Here is a 21,915-nt window from a genome sequence, read left to right as displayed (position 1 = left end):
GTGGTCCCCTCAGTGCTAGCCTCCTGCGACGCCCAGGCTGCCCGAAGGCCGCAGTCTGGGCTTCCCCCTCTGGGCCAGGGTCCCCAAACCATCCAAGTGGCTGCTATACCAGGGCAGCGTGGAGGCTGCGCTGGGAGTTTCCCATCCCGCTGAGCCAAGCAGCAACCTGACCTGATCTTCCAGCCTTAGGGAGCCGCTTGACAGCAATTCTCCCTTCCCTCATTCCCGTGGGGTACTAAGTGAGTTCCCAAAGCTGGGAGTGCCAGATACTTACCTGCTGGATCCGGGGAACCAGTCAGGAGAGCTCCCAGGAGCAGCAGTGCCTCTGGTCTTGCACAGAACATACTGAACCTACGGCCTGGGGGATAGGAGCTGGTATGTGAGGGACAAAAAGCTGGCGTCCCCAATGCCTACGGCTGGCACGGAGGGAGGAGGTGCCAGCTATTTTCACTTCTGGAGTGAAGATTTTAGAAGCATTACCAAGAACCCACATGCCATTGTTTTCCAGGCACATGGCAGCCTGTGGGCACTGACAACCACCCCCGTTCTCCACCCCATGGAAGAACTAACCCAAACACAGACACCCATGGGGCACAACCCTCCTGGGGCAGGTCAGTCACAGGCAGGACTTTGTCTCCAGCTTCCTAGGGCCTGCCCAAAGCCTGGAATCCCTACTCCCAGCCCTCCAGGAACTGATTCTAGAGAAAGCAGAAATGGGAAAGCAACTAGTAAGCTGGGGGCTGAGACACGCAGCCCCTCATACCTCGCAATGAATGTCTGTGCACGGACAGGAGGAGTGGGAAGACCAGGCCCCACCCCCTGAGTCCAGACTCTGGTGTAGGACCCCAGTCCGGATCAGAAGTCTTCTTCCCTCTTGGACTCTTCTTTTTTGCTCTGCTTTCTGCCTCCGCCACCTGGCTGCCACCCCCACCCATCAGCTCCTAAGAGGAGAGCACCTTCCCTGATGTACTCTCACCCTACTCTCTGGATCCTGTGAGGCCAGTTGCACGGGTGTCCACTCTGGCCAGGCCAGCACTAGGTGTGAGCCTTTGGCCTCTGGGCTCGCCCTCCTGAGAAGGCAGTGCTTTTTCTCATTTGCATAGCCACCGCCGCCTCTAATTTGCATGATCTCTTCCCACAATGACTGGCCTGCCAGGTCTGGACACCCTTGCTGGGCACGCTGCCCACGCTGCTATAAAAGGGGTCCGGTCCCACACGGCTTCCAAAAGCTGAGCAACCCGCAGAGCCGCGAAGGTAACTGCTCACACACAGTGAGAAATAATTCCACTCTCCCGCTTCCCTGACTCCTCCTGGACCAACCCAGCGAGCTTGAGGGCAGCCAGCTGCTGCGCTTCTTCAGAGGTGAGCTGATGGGCTCAGACTTAGCCAGCCCATTGGGTCGCGCGCCCCTAGCACGCGGGGGTTGGGGGCTGAACAGAAGGGATCCTTGGCTCCGACGCCACAGATGAGCTGTCCCTTCTCAAGCAGGGTCCGCTCCCGGCTTGGCCGCCCGCCTGTCAAGGCGCTGCGTTCAGCAGTTGTACACCATGACCCCCTGGAATGGCGAGCTGCCTTTCTACCCCCAGCCCCGGCATGCTGCCGGCGCCAGCGTCCCGCTGCTCATTGTCATCGTGGTGTTCTTGGCTTTGACTGTCAGCTTCTTGCTTATCTTGCCGGGGATTCGTGGCCACTCGGTAAGCGGGGTTAGCAGCTTAAGTCTGGTTGGAGAGCATCACGGGTGGCAGGCTCCTCGCTGAAGGATACAGAATAGTCCGGTGAGCATAGGCGGGGCAGAGCCAGAAGTCTAGTGTAGGAAGCACCCCTTCCCAAGGACAGGGAGGAGTCCGGTTCAAGACATCCTGGAGAATGATCCAGCTGGGGTCATTCAGGAGGCTGCTGCAGTGATTCTAGCTTTCAAGTCCTGCGGGGACTCCCACCTCTCCCCAGACTGCAGTGCCGCTCCCACCCAGTCCCCTGGATTTTCTTATTTTGGGGCCAAGAGGACATAAACTAGCAGCTCAGACTGCTGTGTTTCAACTGTGTGCTGGGTTAAGAGGCATGTATATGGGTGTCCCCATCCTAAAGACTCAAATGCTTTGATACAGGATTCAGAGCTGTGGCAGACTGAGTACTTCCCCTTCAATTTCCCCCTCTCCCAGAACCTAAGCTGCCTGTTTTCAAGTCTAGAAGGACCTCTCCTTCCAGAACCTTGGTTTCCTGAGAAACTGATGCACCTAGGAATATGCAGAGGCTGTCTTTCCACCTCCTGTACTTGGCCAGCAAACCAGGGCCTCCCTCTTTTGGGGGAGATGACCCCTGTCTGCTTAGCACTTCTGGAATCACTGAGCCTTACCATAGCAGTGACCTGAGCAGGAGGTGGAACATAACTGGGGGAATGAAGGCTGTGGGAGAGTACCAGGCAGAGCAAGATAGTCCAATCGCAGGGTGGATTGGAAAATGGGGTTGGGGAGGCACAAGCTCATGGGCAGAAAACATCAGAAATGCTAGTATCTCAGAGGGACTGCATGAAAAGCAAGCCTGACTTCAGCCTCGAAATGCCATGAATGTAACTGGGAAGAGGGTGTGGGTCGAGAGCAGGCAGTTGCAGGAGCACTAAATATCCAGGTGTCGTAGGGTCAAGGGAGGTCTCGGGGACTCCCTTGAGTCCCAGGCCTGACCCTGTGTCTGTTCCTGCAGCGCTGGTTCTGGTTGGTGAGAGTTCTCCTCAGTCTATTCATAGGCGCAGAAATCGTGGGTAAGTGTGTGGTGCATCAGATGGGGAGAAGACCTGGGGTGAAAAGGAAGCTGCCGGAGGGCACCTGGGATTGGTTTCCATCTCCCTCTCTCCATTCTCCAGCTCTTTCTAGTGCCCCCTCTTCTGTCCCTACCATGTATATATACCGCATTGGACCCCTAGACCTCTGCACCCACTTCTCTTCACAGTGTCCCACCTTCCATCACTACCCTCCCAATTCTACCTCTTCAATCGTTTCCCTAACCACCTTCCACCTTGTGCCTCTTCCCCACAGCCGTGCACTTCAGCGCAGAATGGTCAGTGGGTAGAGTGAGCACCAACACATCGTACAAAGCCTTCAGTGCAGCCCGCATCCGAGCCCACGTCGGTCTGCACGTGGGCCTAGAGGGAATTAATATTACACTCACAGGTGAGGAGACTGGCGCAAAATGACTTCTGGAATGCGCAGACCCCAGGGTGGGGGGAGCGCGGCGGGAGCAGCTGCAGGAACTCTCAGATCCCACAGGTTCAAGCAGCTTTCGGTCCTCATGAATTTGTGTTTTCCCCAACCGCTGCCAAACTCGTTCTCTTGAGCCTCCACTTTACTGTCGGAATGCGCTTAGTTGCCTGGTCCCGGGCTGCGCGCAGCCGGATGACCCCGCCGCCCCCCCACCCTCCTCAGGGATCCCAGTGCAGCAGCTGAACGAGACCATCGACTACAACGAGCAGTTCAGCTGGCATCTGGGCGAGAACTACGCCGAGGAGTACACGGAGGCGCTGGAGAAAGGGTTGCCTGATCCCGTTCTCTACTTGGCGGAGAAGTTCACTCCGAGCAGCCCTTGCGGGCTCTACCGCCAGTACCGCCTGGCTGGACACTACGCTTCAGCCACACTGTGGTGAGCGCTGCAGGGAAGGCAGTGTGTGTGTGTGTGTGTGTGTGTGTGTGTGTGTGTGTGCGCGCGCGCCGGAGGATGTGAGCGGCGGTTACAGCCCAATATGCTCAGGAGAGTACGATCGCCCTTCGGGTCAGAAGGTCATGAGATCCGCAGAATCCCTCGGAATCCCGGGAGACGGCCTTGGCTGGGAACCGGCTGCGCCTTTAGGCGGTTGCACCTGCACTTCCGCCACCCAGCCCCGCGCTCATTCTCGCTTGGTTACCGCAGTTCTGGACGCCCAGTTCCTGGGGTAGGGACTTCAGGGAAGCGAGGCTGTGAAGGCCTGGGTGGGCCGGGAGAAGCCGGCTCACAGCGCCGCTGGTCTCCCCGCAGGGTGGCGTTCTGCCTCTGGCTCCTCTCCAACGCGCTGCTCGCCATGCCGGTCCCGCTCTACGGAGGCCTGGCGCTCCTGGCCACCGGCGCCTTCTCGCTCTTCTCCGTCTTGGCCTTCGCCTCCATCTCCAGTGTGCCGCTTTGCCCGCTCCGCTTCGGTTCCTCCGCGCTCAGCAGTCACTACGGTGCCGCCTTTTGGGTCACGCTGGCTACCGGTGAGGACCGAGCGACGAGCCCGGGGCGGCTGGGGATAGGGACGGCACCTATACCGGTGCGCGCTTTCCAGTTTACAAAGTGAGTTCACTTATTTTACCAATTTGCCCCTCTACAAACGATTTGTAGAGGCAGGCACTGTTATGCCATTCTTAGAGAAGAGTTTATCTTGACCAGTTAGCACACCAACTGTAATCTTGTAATCCAAATTAAAGGTCTATTCTGCCTGTGAGTGTGCGGGGGTGGAGGTGGGGTGCAGGGGCGGATGTGAGGGGTAGCCTCCAATATTTGCAGGGGGCAGTCCGACTTGTGTTCCAGAGCCCTGACTGTCCCCTTTTCTTGTGTCCGCGCCGCCGCAGGTGTTCTGTGCCTCTTCCTTGGAGGGGCCGTGGTGAGTCTCCACTATGCTCGTCCCAGCGCGCTTCGAACCTTCTTGGACCAAAGCGTCCAGAACTGCGGTAACCAAGCGAGAGGGGGCTCGCCTCTCAACTTCAGCAACCCTGAACACAAGCAGTTCGGGGCCTCGGACTTAATAATCAGTACTAACCTATGAAGGGATCTCAACCTTGGACTCCTCCTCCGCCTCGGTCCCCCACAGTCTGGAGCGGTGCCCGCCAGACCTGGGCCCGGAGAGCTCGGGGAGAGGCTGTGCGCTGCAGGAGCCCAGGGAAAGGTGGGCGGCCTCAGACGTGCGCCTAGCACCCTGGAGTCTCCCACGGTGAGCTGTAAATAAAATTTTTTCTTTTTGTTTTTTAATTTTTTTTCTCTGTTAATTTCCGTGGCTTCTCAAGGCTCTTGGGGGACATGCGTCCTTTGGAGACTTCTCTGGGCTGGTGACAGCCATACAACATTCTCTTTCTCTGCCTTGTCCCGAACCAAGATTCTCTGTCTGGAGAACCCAAAGTAACCCAAAAGCTCTGGGAGAGGGGCGCCCTCTATTGAGCCCAGAGGGGAACCGACCGGAGCCCGCAGCTTCCCGAGCCGCCCCAGGTGGATTGAGTGACAACGCACAGCGACCAGGCAGCTCACCCTCCCACTGACCCACCCAGGGGGACCATCCTCTGCCCTTCCGGCGAAGTGAGCTAGGAGGGAATGGCATTTAGAATTGATTCACTACGGAATGGTGTCTGAGGCCCAAGGTAGAGGTCAGCAAGTCATAAAAATGTAAATCCTGGGATTTTTCTTTAAGGTCCTTTGGCAAGTTCTACAATTTTATTTGGCAAATTTGAGAACTGAAGCTCAAAGAGAACGTGGCACAGTTTGTTAGTATTAGACCCAGGGTAAGAAGTTTGGTTTCTTCTTCCTCCAAGTGCTGTCTTGCATTGTACCAAGAGGTCAGTTCACCCAAGCTGAGGAAGTAAAGGAAGAACAAAGGGAGCCCAGGAAAAAGGAAAACAGGAAGTGTATAGGATCAGAGGGAACACAGAATCATGCTGTGACCCACTACACACACACACACACACACACACACACACATCGTTATGTGGGTGAAGCTGGGTTTCAATAAGTGGCAGAGAGGCAAAGCATCAAAGGAAGGCAGAGTTGCTTGCGGAAACATTTGGTTGTACCACGTGACAAGGTTTATGGGCAGCCCCAACATCTGTTCAGCACCTTAGGTATTTTGTTTTGTTTTATTTGTTTAACATTGATAGGCAGAGTCTCCTTTTTCTACTCCACCTCCAGACTGGGCCTGGAGGGCTAAAACATTCGGTCCTGTGGGCAGTTCCAGTGGTTTGATGGGACTCAAAGGAGGTCTGGAGCCAGATTGGAAATCGGGGTGGCCACCTGGTAGAGGAATCTTATAGGGCACAGTCAGGTACTCTGAGGTGCTCCTCCTTGTTGCATGCCTCAGAGGAAGCCCCTGACAGAGGAATGTCCTGGGGCACAGGACTCTCAGCTGTCGACCTATAGCGAGGGCTCAGGAGTCTCCCTTCCTCAGGACTCCACTCCACCCCAGGGTTCTCCCCCACACTCTGATTGAAGAAAGCCTTCAGTCTACGGGGCTGCATCCTGTGGGCCACTGCCATGACCACGCCCAGCAGCACACAAAGCAGTCCTGAAAATGAGGCAATAGGTGTCTTGCTTAGTGATGGTGACACCCTCCTAAGGACTATTTCTCCTAAGAGCATCAGAACAACTCTAAGGGACTCCTGCCATTCCTGTTTCAAGGCAATGGACTCAGAAAAGTGGTTGTGAGTTTTGGACTCTAAGCCCAATGCTCTTTCAATTATATCCCAGGGGGGAGAGAGAGAGAAAGACAGACAAAGAGAGAGAAAAGAAATGAATCTGTAAACAGAAAAACCCTTAGGGAAAGGCAGAGCACAGATGAGTAGGCATGGGAAAGAACATGAGGGACAGATATAATGGGACCGGAGAGGACATTAAAACTGCAGGATGCTTTAATACTATGAGAGGCAGGGACAGGGAAGGGTTCTAGCAATACAGGACACAGAGAAAAGTGTTTAGGAGAAGTGGGAGGGGAACATGAAATTGGAAGATTTGGGAGAGTTGGGTAAAGAGAGAGTTGGCAGATGAGGGACACGACAGAGAGAGAGAGAAGACCCACAAGAGTAGGCATGGACAAGGAGACAGGGGAAGTGGGACTGGGGAGAGAAATCCAAGAGATGGGGGGTACAAGAGAGAGAAGCTATAAACAAGGGAAAGGCATCCTGGCACCCGGCCCCTCAACCCCACCAACATGATGGTCCCTGCCCTCCCTCCCTGGCCCTGAGCTCTCCAGTGCTGTCTTTAGGGCTGGGCCTCACCTGTGGTTAGTGTAATCCAGAAGGCAGGCCCATGGTGAATGTGCAGTATAGCAGTGCCCAGGCGCAGAGGACAGGGTGGGGTGAGTGACGTGGCCATGGAGAAGAAGAGTAGTCCCAACAGCTGGAAGATGCCTGTCGCCAGCAGCATGTGGCCCCCGTAGACCAGCACAGGCATGGACAGCATCACATTGGCCAGCAGCCAGCAGAGGAATGCCACCCTGGAGAGCCAGGACCCAGTGAAGGCTGACCCAGGCACCTCTACCTGGAGGGCCCCAGATGAAGGCTCAGGGACCCAAGAACACCCCAAAGATGTGAGGTAGAGATTTTTGCCTTGGTCTTCCCCAAAAAGTACTATTGTGACTGGTGCCAGCCTATTTCACTGGGTTCTTTACATGAGTGGGTGAGAGATGGCTAGAAACCCTGTTCTGGGGTCTGGGCTAACAGGGCCTCCATCCCACCCTCACCACAGAATGGCCGAGGTGTAGTGTCCTGCCAGGCGGTACTGGCCATGCAGGCCACATGGGCTGGTTGGGGTGAACTTCTCGGCCAGGTAGAGCACAGGGTCTGGCAGCCCCTTCTCCAGCGCTCTTGCATACTCCTCAGCATAGTTCTCGCCCAGGTGCCAGGTAAACTCCTCGTTGTAACTGATGGTCTCATTCAGCTGCTTCACGGGCGTCCCTGAGACATGGGGCAGCTGTGCTCAGCAGAGACCCAAGGGCATTTGCCTGGGTAAGGGGCTCACCACAATGGGTAGAGGGAGAGGAGCTGGTCTCAATGGAGAGAAAGCAGCTTCCAAGGCCTGGGAATTCCCCCTCCCACCAAACCTCCAACCCATGTGGTCACTCTTTAGACCACACCAAACTAGATCCCAAAGACACAGAGCAGAGCTACCCTCTCTGTCACTGGTAAAAGCTCTTCCTCACCTGTGAGCATGACATTGACTCCTCCCAGCCCAACCTGGAGCCCAACATCAGCGCTGATCCACTGGGAACTGAAGGCCTTGTATGATGTGTTGGTGCTGGCCTGGGCCACAGACCACTCAGTACTGAAATTCATAGCTGGGTTGGGGAGTTGGACATACAGGAACTTAGGGAGTGCTGGGCATTGCTGGGTTGGAGTCAGAGGGAAAGCTAAAAGGCAGCCATGTTTGTTTTGCTCATAATCGTGTATCCATTAACTAGCATAGGGTCTGGCATATAGTTAGTTTGGCAAAAATGGAAAGAATAAATTATTTCCCTTGGTCATATTCCTCTTACCCCTTCCCTTCCTCTTCCCATTTAGGGAGAGGCACTCAAGCAGCCTGGGGAGGAAAACATTAAAGTAATAACATGCTAGGCAAACACAGCTTCAACTTGAAGACTTTCCATCTTTCCTATTTGCCTAATTCTGAAAGCAAAGCAAGCAGTCCTGCCCCCATTTCCTTCCTCCAGTCTCCAAATGTCCTCTCCCCATTCATTTTAATTTGCTTGCCTCCAAATAAAAATGTTAGGAAAGGGGGGGATGCACCCAGGATGGTTTCCTAGGGCCCACACCCCTCTGAGGCAGAGGCTGCTGTGGGGAAACAAGGAAGGGCCAGATGGGCTGCTGAGGGAACCAGATGGGGTAGAGGTGCTGCCCAAGACAGCTGAGCTTCACACTCACCCAGGATCACAGCTCCGATGAATAAGCTGGTCACCATCCTCAGTAGCCAGAACAGCCTCTGAGCCATAACAGTGTAGGTGGGTTTAGGAAGGAGCATCCTCCTTCCAAGTCCCCCCTTCCTCTTTCCAGGCTTGGGTCATTCGGCCAATTGAGATCAGAGCACCTGGCACATAATAGGTGCTCAATAATCATCTGTGGAATCAATGGGGGGGGGGCTCTCTGCTGGAGGCGAAGTGTTGCATTCTCAGGACTGACACCTTTTTCCTGAGCCTGGTTTTAGTGAGAGAATCTGTCCCCTTTGCCTCAAGGCCAGGGTCTCTCTGGGGCTGGGGTCTCCAGGGCTGGGTTTGTTTCTTACCATTTTGCCCCGAATGCCAGGCAGGATGATGATAAAAGTGACAAGCGCAGTCAGAAAGATGATGATGATGATGGCCAAGGTGGTGTCCATTGGGAAGGTTGGCTTGGGGCCAGGATAGAATGGGAATGTGTGTCCAAAAGCAGCCATTTTGGTGGAGTCGTGCAGGGGAGGCAGATGCTGTACAATAATAACAGATGTTTATTGAGCGCCCTCTGTACTGGACACTGTTCTTGGTGCTGGAGATACATCCAAGAATAAACCAGATCGGGCCCCTCTTCTCTGGAGCTCACCAGATTCCACTGTTACTGCCAATCCACTGCTCCTTGGCCATCCACCTGCCCGTGCTTTGGCTGTGAGAGAAGGAGGTACTTGGCAATCAGTCTCCGTTGCCCTGAGCCCCCTTCCTAACCTGTAGGCCTCCTGAATCAGTGCCACCACTACACTTGAGGCTTCTCTGCTTCCTTTGGGGCAGTTTTAAGAAATATAATCCTTTTTTAAAAATCTCTCTCAGGCCTCCAGCACAAGCAGACAGAACATAAAAAGAGCTATATTTAATATCAAGTGAAAGCATAAGGGTGAAAGATGATACAGATTGGAAAAACACTGGCTTTCCCCCTCAGTCCCCAAAGCAACACAGGCCTGACAGCCCTGCTAAGTATGTAGCACATTTCCAGACCTCGCACTGCCCACACTGGTTTGTCCAGCTTTCTCAAGCACCTGGCTCCTGCTCTGGCAACTCCGGAACAACAGAGCTAAATTGCGTTCACCTCAATAAGCACTGAAGGAGCACCTGCTCTCCACTGGACACAGGGCTGGGGCCAGTTGTCCTTCCACTTGCATGCATCACCAACTGCATTTAGATTTAGATTTGACTTGGATTCCCAGGCCTCATTTCAGCTCAAACACTGGCTCAGCGATTCTCTGCCTGTCCCCTGATCTCAGAGCTAGACTGTTGACTCTAGTTTGTTCCTTCACGAACAGGATACTGGGAAATGGTACCAGAATTTGAGTCTTGTTAAATCCAGTCAGAATAGATCACTAGACATGCTATTATTTTTTTAGAAAGGAAGGAAGCAAGCAAACAAGCAAGCTACAAATTAAACCATGGCAGCCATTCTGGGTAGGAAACACCTCAATTTCAGAGATGTCAAAACATGAGAAAAAAATGCATCTTACAATCAATGATCCCAGCTCTGCTCATTTCCCTGAGTGAGATCTACACTGGGGCCCGAGTTTGATCAGGTGGCTCCATAATATATACTCTGACCAGGTAGTGTCTTGTTAAGGGAGATAGTGAGAGAATAAGCTCCGAAGTTAAGTAGCTCTGTATTTGATTTCCACCTCTACCTCTTGCAGAGAGTTTTATTAAAAAATGAGGATGATAATAATGTTTATGTCACAGGGTCATTGTGAGTATAAAATGAGATTCTGTATGTAAAGTGCTAAGAATAGTACGTGGAACAGAATAATATCAATAAATGGAAGCTACCAGATTGAGAAGGAGGGGGCATTTTATTACTCTATTTATCTCCAATCCTTCTTGCAGAGAACTGGGCTGGAATCACACTTCCTGGGTCTGGGTCCAGTTCTGCAGTGACTAATTCAACGTTGGGAAGGCAAATGACACAAAACCTGGTCCTTGGTTTCCTTATCTGCTATTGGTTGTGACGATCTCTGGGTCCCTTCTAGTTCTAAATACTGTGATTCTCCTAACAAAACATTGCCGCCCCCAGCCATTCCCTCTTCTTCTGGGCTGGCCATCCCCTTGTGCTCTCTCTTAGGGTATCACAATATCGCATAGAGACAGACAGTTTTAACTTCTAATCCTGTCTTTTGGGCGAGTCATATAACCTGCACATCCCAGTTTGAATATAAATTTTTGCTTTTTTTCTTAACTTGTCAGCTCTCCCACCCCAGAGAAATGAGCAGCCCTTTTTCTTCTGGGCTCTGACAGCACCTTTCTCACCAGTTATCCCTTTGTGATGCTTCTTCTTTGTGGGCTCCTTCTTTCAAGGCTAGGCTTCCGTGTCTCCCATCTTAGGAACACAAAGAATAAAGACTCTCTCCCTTGACCTTCTCCCATCCAGCTACCATCTTATCCCATTCTCTTCCTTTTACAGCCAGGCATTTGGGAAGCATAGTGTACATTGGTATTTCCACTTTCTGATCTCTTGAACTCATTGCAATCTGGCTTCTCCCCAGCCCAAACTTGTTCATTAGGTTACCAAGTGCTGAATCCAAAGGGAAGTTTCCACTTTCATCCTTGCTGACCTCTCTGTAGTATTTGACACTGTGGACCATTCCCTCTTTCTTCAAACATTTCCTCCTTGGACATTTATGATTCCATATTCTCCTGAATCTCCTGCCTTTGGCCTTTTTGTTTGGGGCTCCTTTGCTAGTTCTTTCTCTCTCATAAATGTTTATGTTATCCAGGATTCTGTTTTCACTCTCTTATTTAGCACTCTTCCTGATTCCCTGGGGAAGCACATCCATTCCCATAGTGTATGCTTCTCAAATCTATGTCTCCAGGTGGACCTCCTATCTGGGCTCCAAACACAAAAGGGCCCATTACCTTACAGGCTTTTCACTTGGATGTCCCATGGATGCTTCAAATTTAACAGGTCCCAAACTGAATTCACTGTCTCTACTCCACTTTTGATTGATATATATATATTTTTGTCTCTTTGCTGGCACCACCATCCCATCAATCAAATAAGCCAGGGACCTGGAACATCTTCTTAAACATTCCTTGAAACCATTCATGCATTTCCCTCCCTACTGCATCTGCCCTAATCCAGACTTATCCTGACTTGCCTGGTGTCAGAACAGCTTTTCTAACAAGCAAATATAATTTTTTGATCTGCGTAAAATCTAATCTTCTCATCATTACACAGAAAGTTCTTTGTGATCTGGTCCCACCTACCCTTCCATCTCCACTTGTCAGCCAGCCTAATCTCTAGTCACACTGAACTACAGGCCTGTCCCTGAATCTGACATACTCTTTGAAGCTTTCATGCCTTTGTACATGCTATTTCCTCTGGAATGCTTTTACTTTCTCGGCGAACTCCTTTCCCGGCAAACCCTTCAAATCTCAGTCTGTGTTAACTCCTCTATGAAGTTTCCTCTGATACCATCGGGTCTGTGTGGATGTTTCCACCTTTAATGTTCTGATTGCATTTGGAACATACCTCCGTGATCCCAATAATCACTTAAAATCTAAATGTTGAACATCTCTCTCCCCGTTAGCCTCTAATCTCCTTAGGGGCAGGGACTTTGTCTTTCCATCTTTGTATTCCCCATAGGTATACTAATCAGCCTGTGGATCAAATGACCACAGGAATGCGTTCCTCTCCTTGCAGTAGAATCTTTATTTGGAACACAAGAGGGAGCTGTGCTCCCTCATCGCCCCGTACTATGCTCTCATTCAACATTCACTTACCAGCAGTATAGGGCTAAGGACAGGGAAGGACAGGATTTGACCAACCCTGTCAATTTTTAATGCTTTTACAAAATTTTCAGAAACTCTTCAAATAGTTGGATTCTCCAAAGCATGAATGTTCGTGTTCAATTGAATTTGAAACGTACATTTTAACTCTAGCTGAAGACGAGTAAGAATTGGTGGATTCACTTATTTTGTAAAATATGTGGTAGTGATATTTATTTTAAAGCAGATAGACTGAAGCCATTACAATTTTGATGAAATGTTATGTTTTTAAAGGATATAAAGTGTAGAATATCTTGGTTAGTAAGATAGAAAGACAAAGCAAGTTTGCTAATAGTAAGAATAGATGTTACATTATGGAGCTTTAAAAATAAATATTTGCAATACAAGAAAATAATAATAATGCAATGTATTTTGATCAGGGTCACATATTAGAATTATTTCTGCATTTATTTGAAAGGGAATATATAAAATTTTACAAGAATGGCTAATTTCTATTCGCACGGCGCTTCAAAGAAACACTAACAAAAGGCTTTCTGTACCGTAGGTGCAGAACAATATTAACTTATTTCCAATTCTCCAAAGTATTTATTTATATACTAAAGCAAAAAGACAGTGGTGAATGAAATTTGCCTTGATTAATTTCTTCTTGCTCAATTTAATGAATTACGTCCTCCTTAATCTACACTGCCCAGTTTAAAGTTAATTTTTCATGACCCTGATCTTAATTTGATTTTAATTATTAAGTCAACGGGCCTCCTGTATGAAGAGATGGGACTAACATGAAAAGTTTCCACACCCAGCAATTCTCCTTTTCCTATGAAGCTTAGAGTTTCCCATAGACGGCTTCCTCCCTAGTTTGCCAAGGAGGTTCTGACTGTAGAATTTTTTCCTATTTGATAAAAAGTCTTATGTAAGTCTTCACTTGATTCACGTTTCCCTGAGCTTACCGCCATGATTGGTATATGCACACAATGTATATTTGTATTAATAAGCGCAAGATACAATCAGACATACACTATAAGTTCATATAAACAGAAACACGGGCACCAGAAAGGAGTTCCCAGCAACACAGACGTCTAGACACAAAAACCCTGCACCCGAGGCTCCTGCGACAACACTGGGGCAGTTCTCACTGGGGCAGGCCAGTCCTCACACACTGGGGTCCTCCTTTATCACCTGACCTGGAGAGGTGAGGGACATCTCTCCTCTTCCGAAGTCCCTTACAATACTGAAGCATTTCTCATGCTTGGTTGTGTTCCAGACATGGTTATCCAATCCCCCCTGCCATAGGATGAAGTGGCTTCCTACATTCTACGTATGTATGAGGGTTGAGCAAGAAATGGTTCCAGCCTTTACGAAAAGTTGTCCTAGTACAAGCAAGAGTCTTTAGCATCCAAAATTTGTATGCACTTTCTTGTGGTTCTGTGGCCTCTCTTATAACTTGACAGGAATTTCTTCCTGAAGTCTCCTGTCCACTTCTCCCATCTCTGGAACCTACAGAGTAAGGACTATTAATTCTCTACAAAGGGGGGGTGGGTCACATGCCTGTAGTTACTAGGAGCTCTGATTGGTGATACACAGTTACTAGAATGTGATTGATTGATGGTTTATTTCTCTGGTTGGGGTTGACCCCATTAAAACTTTACAGCCCTGGCTGGCTAAGGAGACTCTGTCAGAAACTCCTGTCCCAGCCTCTGCTCTTCAGGAACGTGTGTGGGCATGTGTATACGTACTGTTGCACTAAAGAAAAAGTTAAGTGGAAAATCAGAACAAGATCTGAAAAATAGGTTGAGGCAAGAATCCCCAGTAAGGGCCTAGGTAGGTAAGGATCCCAGAGGTGTTGAATCATACAAGCCAATCTATCCAGACTCCAGATAAAGATTTGATGCCTGTAAGCCTTGTGGCATTTATGGCTTTATGAGGTTTTCCTTGCCTCCTCTTAGTTTCTTACCAAGCTTTCTCTTTGAGGATCAGATTTTGATCAGGGTGGACACAAGTGCGCCCCTAGGGGCCAGGGCGAGGACGGCACTTCAAGGCCCCCTCCAAAACCCACCCGGACCGCTTCGACCCCAACAGCCGCATCCCCGCCACTCACACGGGACCGAGGTTGCCTACCTTCTCCTCTTACCAACGATCCGTGAGTGGCAACTCGCACAGCTGGCCTCCTCCTTGTGGAAACTCACACGCGATGCTCTGGGGGGTGGAATTAGAGAAAGACACGGTGCGGACGTTCCCTCACCAAAGTGCGAACCCTTTCCATCGGCGGACCTCCTTCCACCCCCCACTCTTCCCATTCACGTAAGGACCAGGCTGTGACCGGACGAACGGGGTCTGCGATGTTTCCCCGCCTCCCACTCTAAGTTACCCTGGACCTTCCCAGACCGCACCCCGGCCCCGCGGCGCTGCTCCACACCAGCCTGGCACTTCGCAGCCCTCCCTCCGACCGCTCCTTCTCTCCCCCCACCCCCAGCACCCCGGGCCTCTCCGGCGCGAACCTAGCGACGCGGTTCGGGGTGCGGGCGGGGCGCGGGCACAGCGAGACCGTGGAGATCTCACGGTGAAGCCTCCGGCGGGTGTGGTTAGCACAGGCTCCAACAGGGTCTGAAGACCGGTGCCTCGCTTGGACGCCCGGCCAGGTCTTCGGGTGTTGATGGATCTGTTAGTCTCGGAGCCCAGAACTACCGAAATGGCGAGAATTTGGGGACCGCCCCCTGTCCCCCTGCACGCTCTCCGTCTTTCTCCCTCTCCCGGTCGCAGCAGACCCGCAGAAGCGGACTTGCCCTTTTCGCCGTCCACCTGGCCGAACTGGCCGAGCCCTAGTCACGGACAGGGCGTTCCCTCCGTCTGGGTCCCGCGAGCACCTGGTGTCTCACCTTGCGCGCCCAGGTCCCCTTGGAGCACCTCACCCGGTCCCCCGAGCTCGGGTTTCTATCCCGCCCCACTCCGCCCCGCCCCGCCGTGGAACCGGGCGCGCCGTCTCCTCTGCACTGCCCAGGCCCGCCCGACTCGGCGCCGAGCGGGAGAGGGAAGCGGACGCGAGCCGGCGTCGGGGCCCAACTGCGAGCCAGACGGGAGTCAAGCTGCAGTCCCTGCTCAGGCGACACCGCAGCCACAGGTCAGATCTCGGGGGGCTTCTCTGGGCCCGCGGATCTGGGCGCTCGGACGGGGGTTGGGTGGGGACAGCTCCGGCGGCAAGGCTGCGTCCGAGCGCGCCGCAGCTCCACTTTTCTGAGGGAAGGGAATCCAGCCTGACCCTTCCGCGCCTCCGTTCTTCGTTCGCCTGAGGCTACAGTGGGCCGGGTTAGGGCCCATCCTCCACCCTACTAAGGTTTCCGGAGACTGGATGCTTTAGTTTCTGAGTGTTGGGTGGCCTGGTTTGCTTGGGCTTAGGGGAATCTCTCCGGAGCTCCTCCTGGCACCAGCACGTGATGCCAGGAGGGGATTTGGGGCCTTGAGAAACCATGCTTTCCTCTTCAGCCCTCCCTTGGGACCAAGTTGGAACTCCTAGGGCCTTGCCTCATCCTTTCCCCACCACACTAGGCCTTCATGGCTGGAAAAATTGCCACATGGGTGGACAACGAGGCAGGCCTGTATTCTCTCCTTGGTTCTGCCACTGCCTGGGGCTTTACTGCCCTTTCCCGAGGTTTACTGCCTTCCTTTCAAGGTTGCTGAGAAGTTACTGAACCCATGTTGCTGTGTTAATCATGTGGCTGCCCACCCACCAGGAGCTGTTACTAAGCAAGTCCATCTTCTTCAGGTTGTCCCCACGGCCTGGCCTGAAGGCTCACTGCGTGTCTTTATGGGTTGGATGGTCCATTGGTGTCTGGCACCAAAAACCCAGAAGCCAGCATGGTAGGAAGGGAGAGGCAGGACATCCTAGATCATTCAGGGACTGCTGTGGCCACTTCAGTATGTCCAGCCTTACAGCTTCAACCACCCAGAGCCCTACTCTTCACAGACTATCAAAGGCCGGCCTCTGGACAGTCTGTGGGCTGGAATGGGTGGAACACCAAGCTTTTGAGTTATGACAGGGCCTATGTTTTTTCATTTAACGGGAGATGGCCAGTGGGGATGAGGTTATCCTGAGTTTCCTCCTGTGAAACTAGACAACCCATCCAGAAGCCCAGAGGGTTTGGCTAGAGATGAGGCTTTGCATGAGCTCCCTTTCCTCCACTAGATGGTTCCCCAGCCCCAGTCCACCCTCAGGCTCCACTCTACCTTTGGGAGGTCTTCACTGGCCTTGAGCACACCTGTGCCACTCAGAAGTCACACACTGAGTTCCCCGCCATCCAGTTTCCCTGTTGTCCCTGGGTGATTTATTGGCCTAGGGAGAGAGAGCAGGAAGTCAGCACTGAACACAGGAATTCCTCCGAGTGGACTCGGAGGACTCAAGCTCCAACCCACCCTCTCTGTATCACATTTACATAACACTGGCCACTTTTTAATCTCACATTTGATTCCAGCAACCGTGCTAGAAGGTAGACAGTTCAGACATGTTGACTTTCATAGCTGGAAAAGGAAACCAAGGTCCAGATCCAATAAATGACCTGAGATCTACACAGTGCTCTGGCAGCAGCACCATAGCCAGGGGCCTGGCCTTCTAAGCAAGGCTCTCTCTGTTCAAGAAACATACTCTGCAGTAGGCTGGGTCAAAACAAGGTTCTCCAATTAGTTTGAGGCGGGAGTCCTGGAAGGTGGGGATTTCCATTTGCTTTGTTCACCACTTAATCTCCAGTGCCTAGGTCAGCGCCCGCTACATAGTGCAAGCTCATTAAGTACTTGTTGAATAAATGGAAGATTCTTGGAAGGGAGAGAGTCTCCTAGTCTTTGCTGCCCCTTGGCCCATGCCTTGATCCACAGGGACCTTGGTTCAGAGTCCCTGGCCTGACTTTCCTGCACTGCTGGGGCTCATTCTCTGTGTGCTTTGTCTTTTTTAGGGACTCCATTTTAAGGTGTTCTCCATTTTCATCATGGGCTTCTGCCTGGCTCTGGCATGGACTGTCCTGGTTGGGCCATGGATGGTTACAGGTGAGTACAGATTGGGGGAGAACTATGGCCAGGAGCAGAGGAACCCAGCATCTTCTGGGTTTTCCCAAGGACAGAAGTTGTATCACCTTCACCTCTATCCCCGCTCCCTAGGTAAAACAGCAGTCTGCACACAGTCGGGTGCTCACTTCTAGCTTGCTGACTAGATGAATGGGTAATGGAATAAAACGTTTCCCCAAATCAGCACATCCTATTCCATTACTTATAGTCCGGGGTCCTTTCATCTCTCCCTTATTTTCTCTCTTCCTAAAATAAGGACCACTGACCCCAAATAAGAAAAGATTGATTAGACACACAAGAAAATAAAGGATCTTGGGGTCAGATTGGATTGAAAGCTCACTTCCCTAGAGGGAAGTCACCAATGTTTTAAAAACAATATGATTTAAAAAATTCAATACACAAGAGTTTCATCTGGTTACCTTCAGCTTCGGACAGTCTGTTACTGAAATCTGAGGCCATTCTCTGTAGTCTGAGTCTCTGAGGAGGGAAATGGGCTTCACGTGCCACAAGTTTGCTGACAAAGAACGAGTCCCTGATCATCAGGAGATGCAAGAACAGGGGGCAAAGGAAACCTGTGGAATAATCCATCCAGGCTCGAGGCACAGGGCGGTGAGACGGCCGCTGCAGCTTCTCTCTTGCCAAAGCTGCTCCCATTCTCATTCCTTGCAGCTGTCCCTGGGTTTGGCCTTAGATTTTCCTATTCTCTTGCCTCTTATTCTCCAGAGGCACTCTCCACCACCCCTTCCCTACAGCCCCCACCTTATGTTCTGCCACCACTTCATCTTGTTTTGTTTTATTTTTTAAACTTTATTTATCTATTTTTAGAGAAAGGAGAATGGAGGGAGCAAAATATCGATGTGAGAGAGAAACACAATTTGTTGCCTCTCGGGGTGTATGGCGCAACTAGGATGGTCTCACAACCAGGGCATGTGCTCTGACTGGGAATCGAACCAGCGACCTTTCACTTTGTGGGACTTTGCCCAGCCACCTGAGCCACGCTGGTCGGGGCCAGTTCATCTTATTTTAGAGATCACATGTATGTGGCTGCCTTATTTCTGCCCCCAGTCTACATCCTTAGTTGGGTTCTGTAGTGGTGGGAAATTTTCCCCTTCTTCTCTTCTAAATTTTTTGGCTAATCTAATAATTAAATTGACATAAAACAGATTAACAGAAGAAAAACAAATTGAATTTCATGCATATGAGAGCACCATAAAAACAGGAGACCTAAGAGCAAATGGGGTGGTTGAGGCTTCTTTGCTGATCCTAAACTGAGAAATGGGATAGGGGCCCGGGGCTTCAAAGGGGAGGAGGGAAATTCACAGGACCATGAAAAGAGCAGATGTTTGGTTAGATGTTTGCCCTGCATACAGATGAAAAGTTATCTCTAGTATTAGCCCTCTTCCTGAGCCAGGCCCCCTATCTAATTTTCTTTTTTCAGGTGGTTAAGGGAAAGGTAGTTTTTTTTCTTGAGTACTGTGTCTTGATTGCCTCCAGCTCAAAATAACCCACATGTCAAAGTGACATATTTTGGAGTCACTTATTCTGCTGTCCTCAATACTTTGCTCAAATATAAGAGCCTGAGTCATTTTCCCTCTCTGACCTCCTGGTGTGTGTGTGTGTGTGTGTGTGTGTGTGTGTGTCCCTGGTATGGGGCAGGAGGGTCATTCTGAGATCCTGTCCTTCACCTAAGTGGGGAGACAATCAGCGGTCTTTCTCTGGCTGGTGAAAGTCCTCTTCTTTGCTGTGTTCTCTGAGGTGAGGAGAGAGGAAGGCTCAACCATGTAGCTTCCTAGTTTGGGCAAAGAAACCTGGCTGATCACCTGACCTACTGACCAGAAGGACCCCTGCTATATTTCTGATTTTGGATCCTTCCCTTTGCTACCATTACCTGTTTTTCCCTCAACAGCTGAGTGCTCCCTCCTGAGTCCTAGCTTTTTTGGAGTACAATAAGGTCAAGAGGAAGAATTATATGGGGGATATGATGCCCCCAAAGAGGGGAAGGGGCGGGGTTATCCACATGACTATTAGTCCCTGATCCCCCCCAAGGAACTGAGAAAAAGACCGAAACCGGAAACGTGCGGCCCACATCCTTCCCGGGGGCTCCGCTCAGCAGGAGAGGGCCACGGCCCTCTCCATACTGCCCCTGCCTAGAGATGGGTCACAGAATCACACGTCCTTCCCTGGGTGAAAGAGTGGCTGGCTTTTGGGGAGTGGCTGGCTCTTGCTCTGTATGATGTCTTAAGGCTTGGAATGGCTTCTGTCCTGCTGCGTCCCCAAAGGACTTCAGGTGTGAGGGCAATGGAAATCTCCTGGGTCCCCTTCCCCATTGCCACCCTTCTGCTTCCTTTTCCTCTCTGAGGCCATTTGTCAGGACACTGCGCCTGGATACCTAGCTACAGTCCTTTAGTGCTCTCTGCCGTAGCTCCGCCCGCCACCAACAGCTTAAAGATTGGTCTTGAATTTGGGCATCACTTTGCTCTGATTCTCTCCCTCTGTACCCTACTTCCCACACTTGTGCTGGGTATCCATGCTGACCCAGCTACCAGGATCACAGGATGCATATCCCGCAGGCCTACCCATCCTCTCTTGTACTGACTTGCCCATCCACCCCTTCCTCCATTCTCACACAGGAGCTCAGAACCCCATTTCGTGGGAGGTACAGCGATTTGATGGGTGGTACAACAACCTCATGGAGCACAGATGGGGCAGCAAAGGTAGGTGAGAACCAAGTGGACACAGAGCCCCAGGGTCAGGGTGGTGCCCACTGCTAAGGGGCAAGGACTGGCAGGCACCAGCAAAGGCTCGTCCATTCCTAAGGTTTTACGATTGGTGGTTTGGAGGAAGCCTGGGAAGAGGAGGTCAAGGAGCCCCCCTGAGGACTGGTCCTTGTCCCTTCTCATCCCAGGATATCGGCTGCAGCGCCTGGTCCCAGCCACCTATGCAGATGGTGTGTACCAGCCCTTGGGAGAACCTTACCTGCCCAACCCCCGAGACCTCAGCAACACTGCCATGAGGGGCCCTGCCGGGCAGGCCTCCTTGCAAAACCGCACAGTGCTGGGGGTCTTCTTCGGTAAGGGCCTCAACCTGTAGTGGAGGGAGGCCAGTGGGGTCAGCTAGACACCTCTGTGTCTGAGGGGGGACTCAGGGAGTGAGGGAGAGAAGTGCCAGAGGGTCAGAGGGACAGGGGAGAGAGATGGAGGCGCGGGTGATGGGGCGGGGTAGGGGTGGGAGCAGAGGGAGAAAGTCTGGCTGGAGGAGGTATAAATGTGCCCCAGGCTGAGCTGCTGATGGCACTGAGGATAGAACCAGGAGCATGAAAATAATCTGGTAGGGACCCAGGATGCGGTTCTCACTTGGCCTCTGTGGCTCCCAGGACAGGTGCAGGGAAGGGTTCTTATCTTGGTGGGAGGTCTGGAGAGGTCTCAAAATGGGGGAGCTAGGATCCTCTGACTCTAATGACTGGTCTGTTGGCTTTCAGCAGGAATGCCAGGCTCATGCTGGCAATTCTGGTGCCCATACTTGCTTCCCAGTGTCCACCATGCCACGGAAGCTGGCAGGTCCCCTGGGCAGGCTGCTCCCAACAGCTTGTTGGAGCCCATGCTGCCAGGCTGAATGCCTAGGCACACTCACTGGGCACCGCCCAGTTACCAGGGAGAAGGCCAAACTGGCAGTGAAAACAGTTTGGACCAGGATGTAACAGTTTTTCGGAAACTATGGGCAAGGTCAAGGCAGGGACTTGCCCATGATGGCCGTTGAGTCTTTGAAGCTTGGGGCTGGGTATGGAGACGCTAAATACCTGGGGAGGAAAGGAGAGTGGCCTTAGCTGGCCCCAGCACACCCTCCCCCATCGCTGGCAGGCTACCACCTGCTCTCCGACCTGGTGAGCATAGACAGACCCGGCTGCCCCGCCGAATTCCTCAACATCCACATCCCGCCCGGAGACCCCGTGTTCGACCCGGACCGGCGCGGGGACGTGGTGCTGCCCTTCCAGAGGAGCCGCTGGGACCCCAAGACCGGACGGAGCCCCAGCAACCCCCGGGACCTGGTGAGACGAGGCAGGCGGCGGGGCAGGAGCTGGACCCCGGGCAGGTGGGGCTCCGGGCTCCGGGCGTCGGCGGGGAGGGGCTCCCACCCCCCCACCCCACCCGCAGGCGCCCGCCTGGCCCTGGCCCTCCCTTACCCACCTCGACTGCCCAGCCCCGGCTCACCGGCCCGACACCCTCGCAGATCAACCAGGTGACGGGCTGGCTGGACGGCAGCGCCATCTACGGCTCCTCGCACTCCTGGAGCGACGCGCTGCGGAGCTTCTCGGGGGGACAGCTGGCGTCCGGCCCCGACCCCGCCTTCCCCCGGGATGCGCAGGCCCCCCTGCTCATGTGGACGCCGCCCGCGCCCGCCACGGGACAGCGCGGGCCCCGGGGGCTGTACGGTGAGGCCGCGGGGCC

At 52.4% G+C, this 21,915-nt stretch overlaps 3 protein-coding genes across 12 annotated transcripts in view; 2 read left to right on the top strand and 1 right to left on the bottom strand.

Moving 5' to 3' along the window:
• The first annotated feature begins 1,181 nt into the window (after positions 1-1,181).
• Positions 1,182-4,971, top strand: DUOXA2 (dual oxidase maturation factor 2). 2 transcript variants are annotated; one of them, XM_037152138.2, is made up of 7 exons: positions 1,182-1,362; positions 1,486-1,694; positions 2,698-2,755; positions 3,030-3,164; positions 3,417-3,630; positions 4,003-4,217; positions 4,575-4,971. In XM_037152138.2, exons 2-7 carry the CDS (start codon positions 1,548-1,550, stop codon positions 4,766-4,768), a joined length of 963 nt encoding a protein of 320 aa, XP_037008033.2. In that variant the 5' UTR covers positions 1,182-1,362; positions 1,486-1,547; the 3' UTR covers positions 4,769-4,971. The 2 variants fall into 2 exon arrangements, with proteins under 2 accessions (XP_037008033.2, XP_053526064.1); XM_053670089.1 differs by having other exon boundaries at positions 1,183-1,362; positions 1,489-1,694.
• An 861-nt stretch (positions 4,972-5,832) lies between these two features.
• DUOXA1 (dual oxidase maturation factor 1) lies at positions 5,833-21,754 on the bottom strand. Of its 9 annotated transcripts, XM_053670082.1 has the most exons (11): positions 20,447-20,534; positions 16,643-16,748; positions 14,920-15,102; positions 14,540-14,617; positions 9,270-9,329; positions 8,980-9,156; positions 8,622-8,679; positions 7,904-8,038; positions 7,445-7,658; positions 6,981-7,198; positions 5,833-6,271 (listed from the first exon to the last, which is right to left on the bottom strand). In XM_053670082.1, exons 6-11 carry the CDS (start codon positions 9,124-9,126, stop codon positions 6,015-6,017), a joined length of 1,029 nt encoding a protein of 342 aa, XP_053526057.1. In that variant the 5' UTR covers positions 9,127-9,156; positions 9,270-9,329; positions 14,540-14,617; positions 14,920-15,102; positions 16,643-16,748; positions 20,447-20,534; the 3' UTR covers positions 5,833-6,014. The 9 variants fall into 9 exon arrangements, with proteins under 9 accessions (XP_053526057.1, XP_053526059.1, XP_053526058.1 ...); XM_053670084.1 differs by lacking the exons at positions 9,270-9,329; positions 20,447-20,534 and adding an exon at positions 21,679-21,754; XM_053670083.1 differs by lacking the exons at positions 9,270-9,329; positions 20,447-20,534 and adding an exon at positions 21,655-21,741.
• DUOX1 (dual oxidase 1) overlaps positions 15,057-21,915 on the top strand; it is a 32,283-nt gene continuing 25,424 nt past the window's right edge. The window contains exons 1-6 of the mRNA XM_053670090.1: positions 15,057-15,539; positions 17,362-17,452; positions 20,101-20,184; positions 20,376-20,540; positions 21,328-21,515; positions 21,698-21,899. Of these exons, the coding sequence (XP_053526065.1) occupies positions 15,075-15,539; positions 17,362-17,452; positions 20,101-20,184; positions 20,376-20,540; positions 21,328-21,515; positions 21,698-21,899 (1,195 nt within the window). The 5' untranslated portion in view covers positions 15,057-15,074. The remainder of the gene's footprint in view (positions 15,540-17,361; positions 17,453-20,100; positions 20,185-20,375; positions 20,541-21,327; positions 21,516-21,697; positions 21,900-21,915) is intronic.

Source organism: Artibeus jamaicensis, unplaced genomic scaffold, assembly GCF_021234435.1.
Source record: "Artibeus jamaicensis isolate MK-2021 breed Jamaican fruit bat unplaced genomic scaffold, CSHL_Jam_final contig_548, whole genome shotgun sequence".
Lineage (NCBI taxonomy): Eukaryota > Metazoa > Chordata > Mammalia > Chiroptera > Phyllostomidae > Artibeus > Artibeus jamaicensis.
Note: the sequence above shows the minus strand (reverse complement) of the source record. Positions and strands in the feature narration are given on the sequence as shown.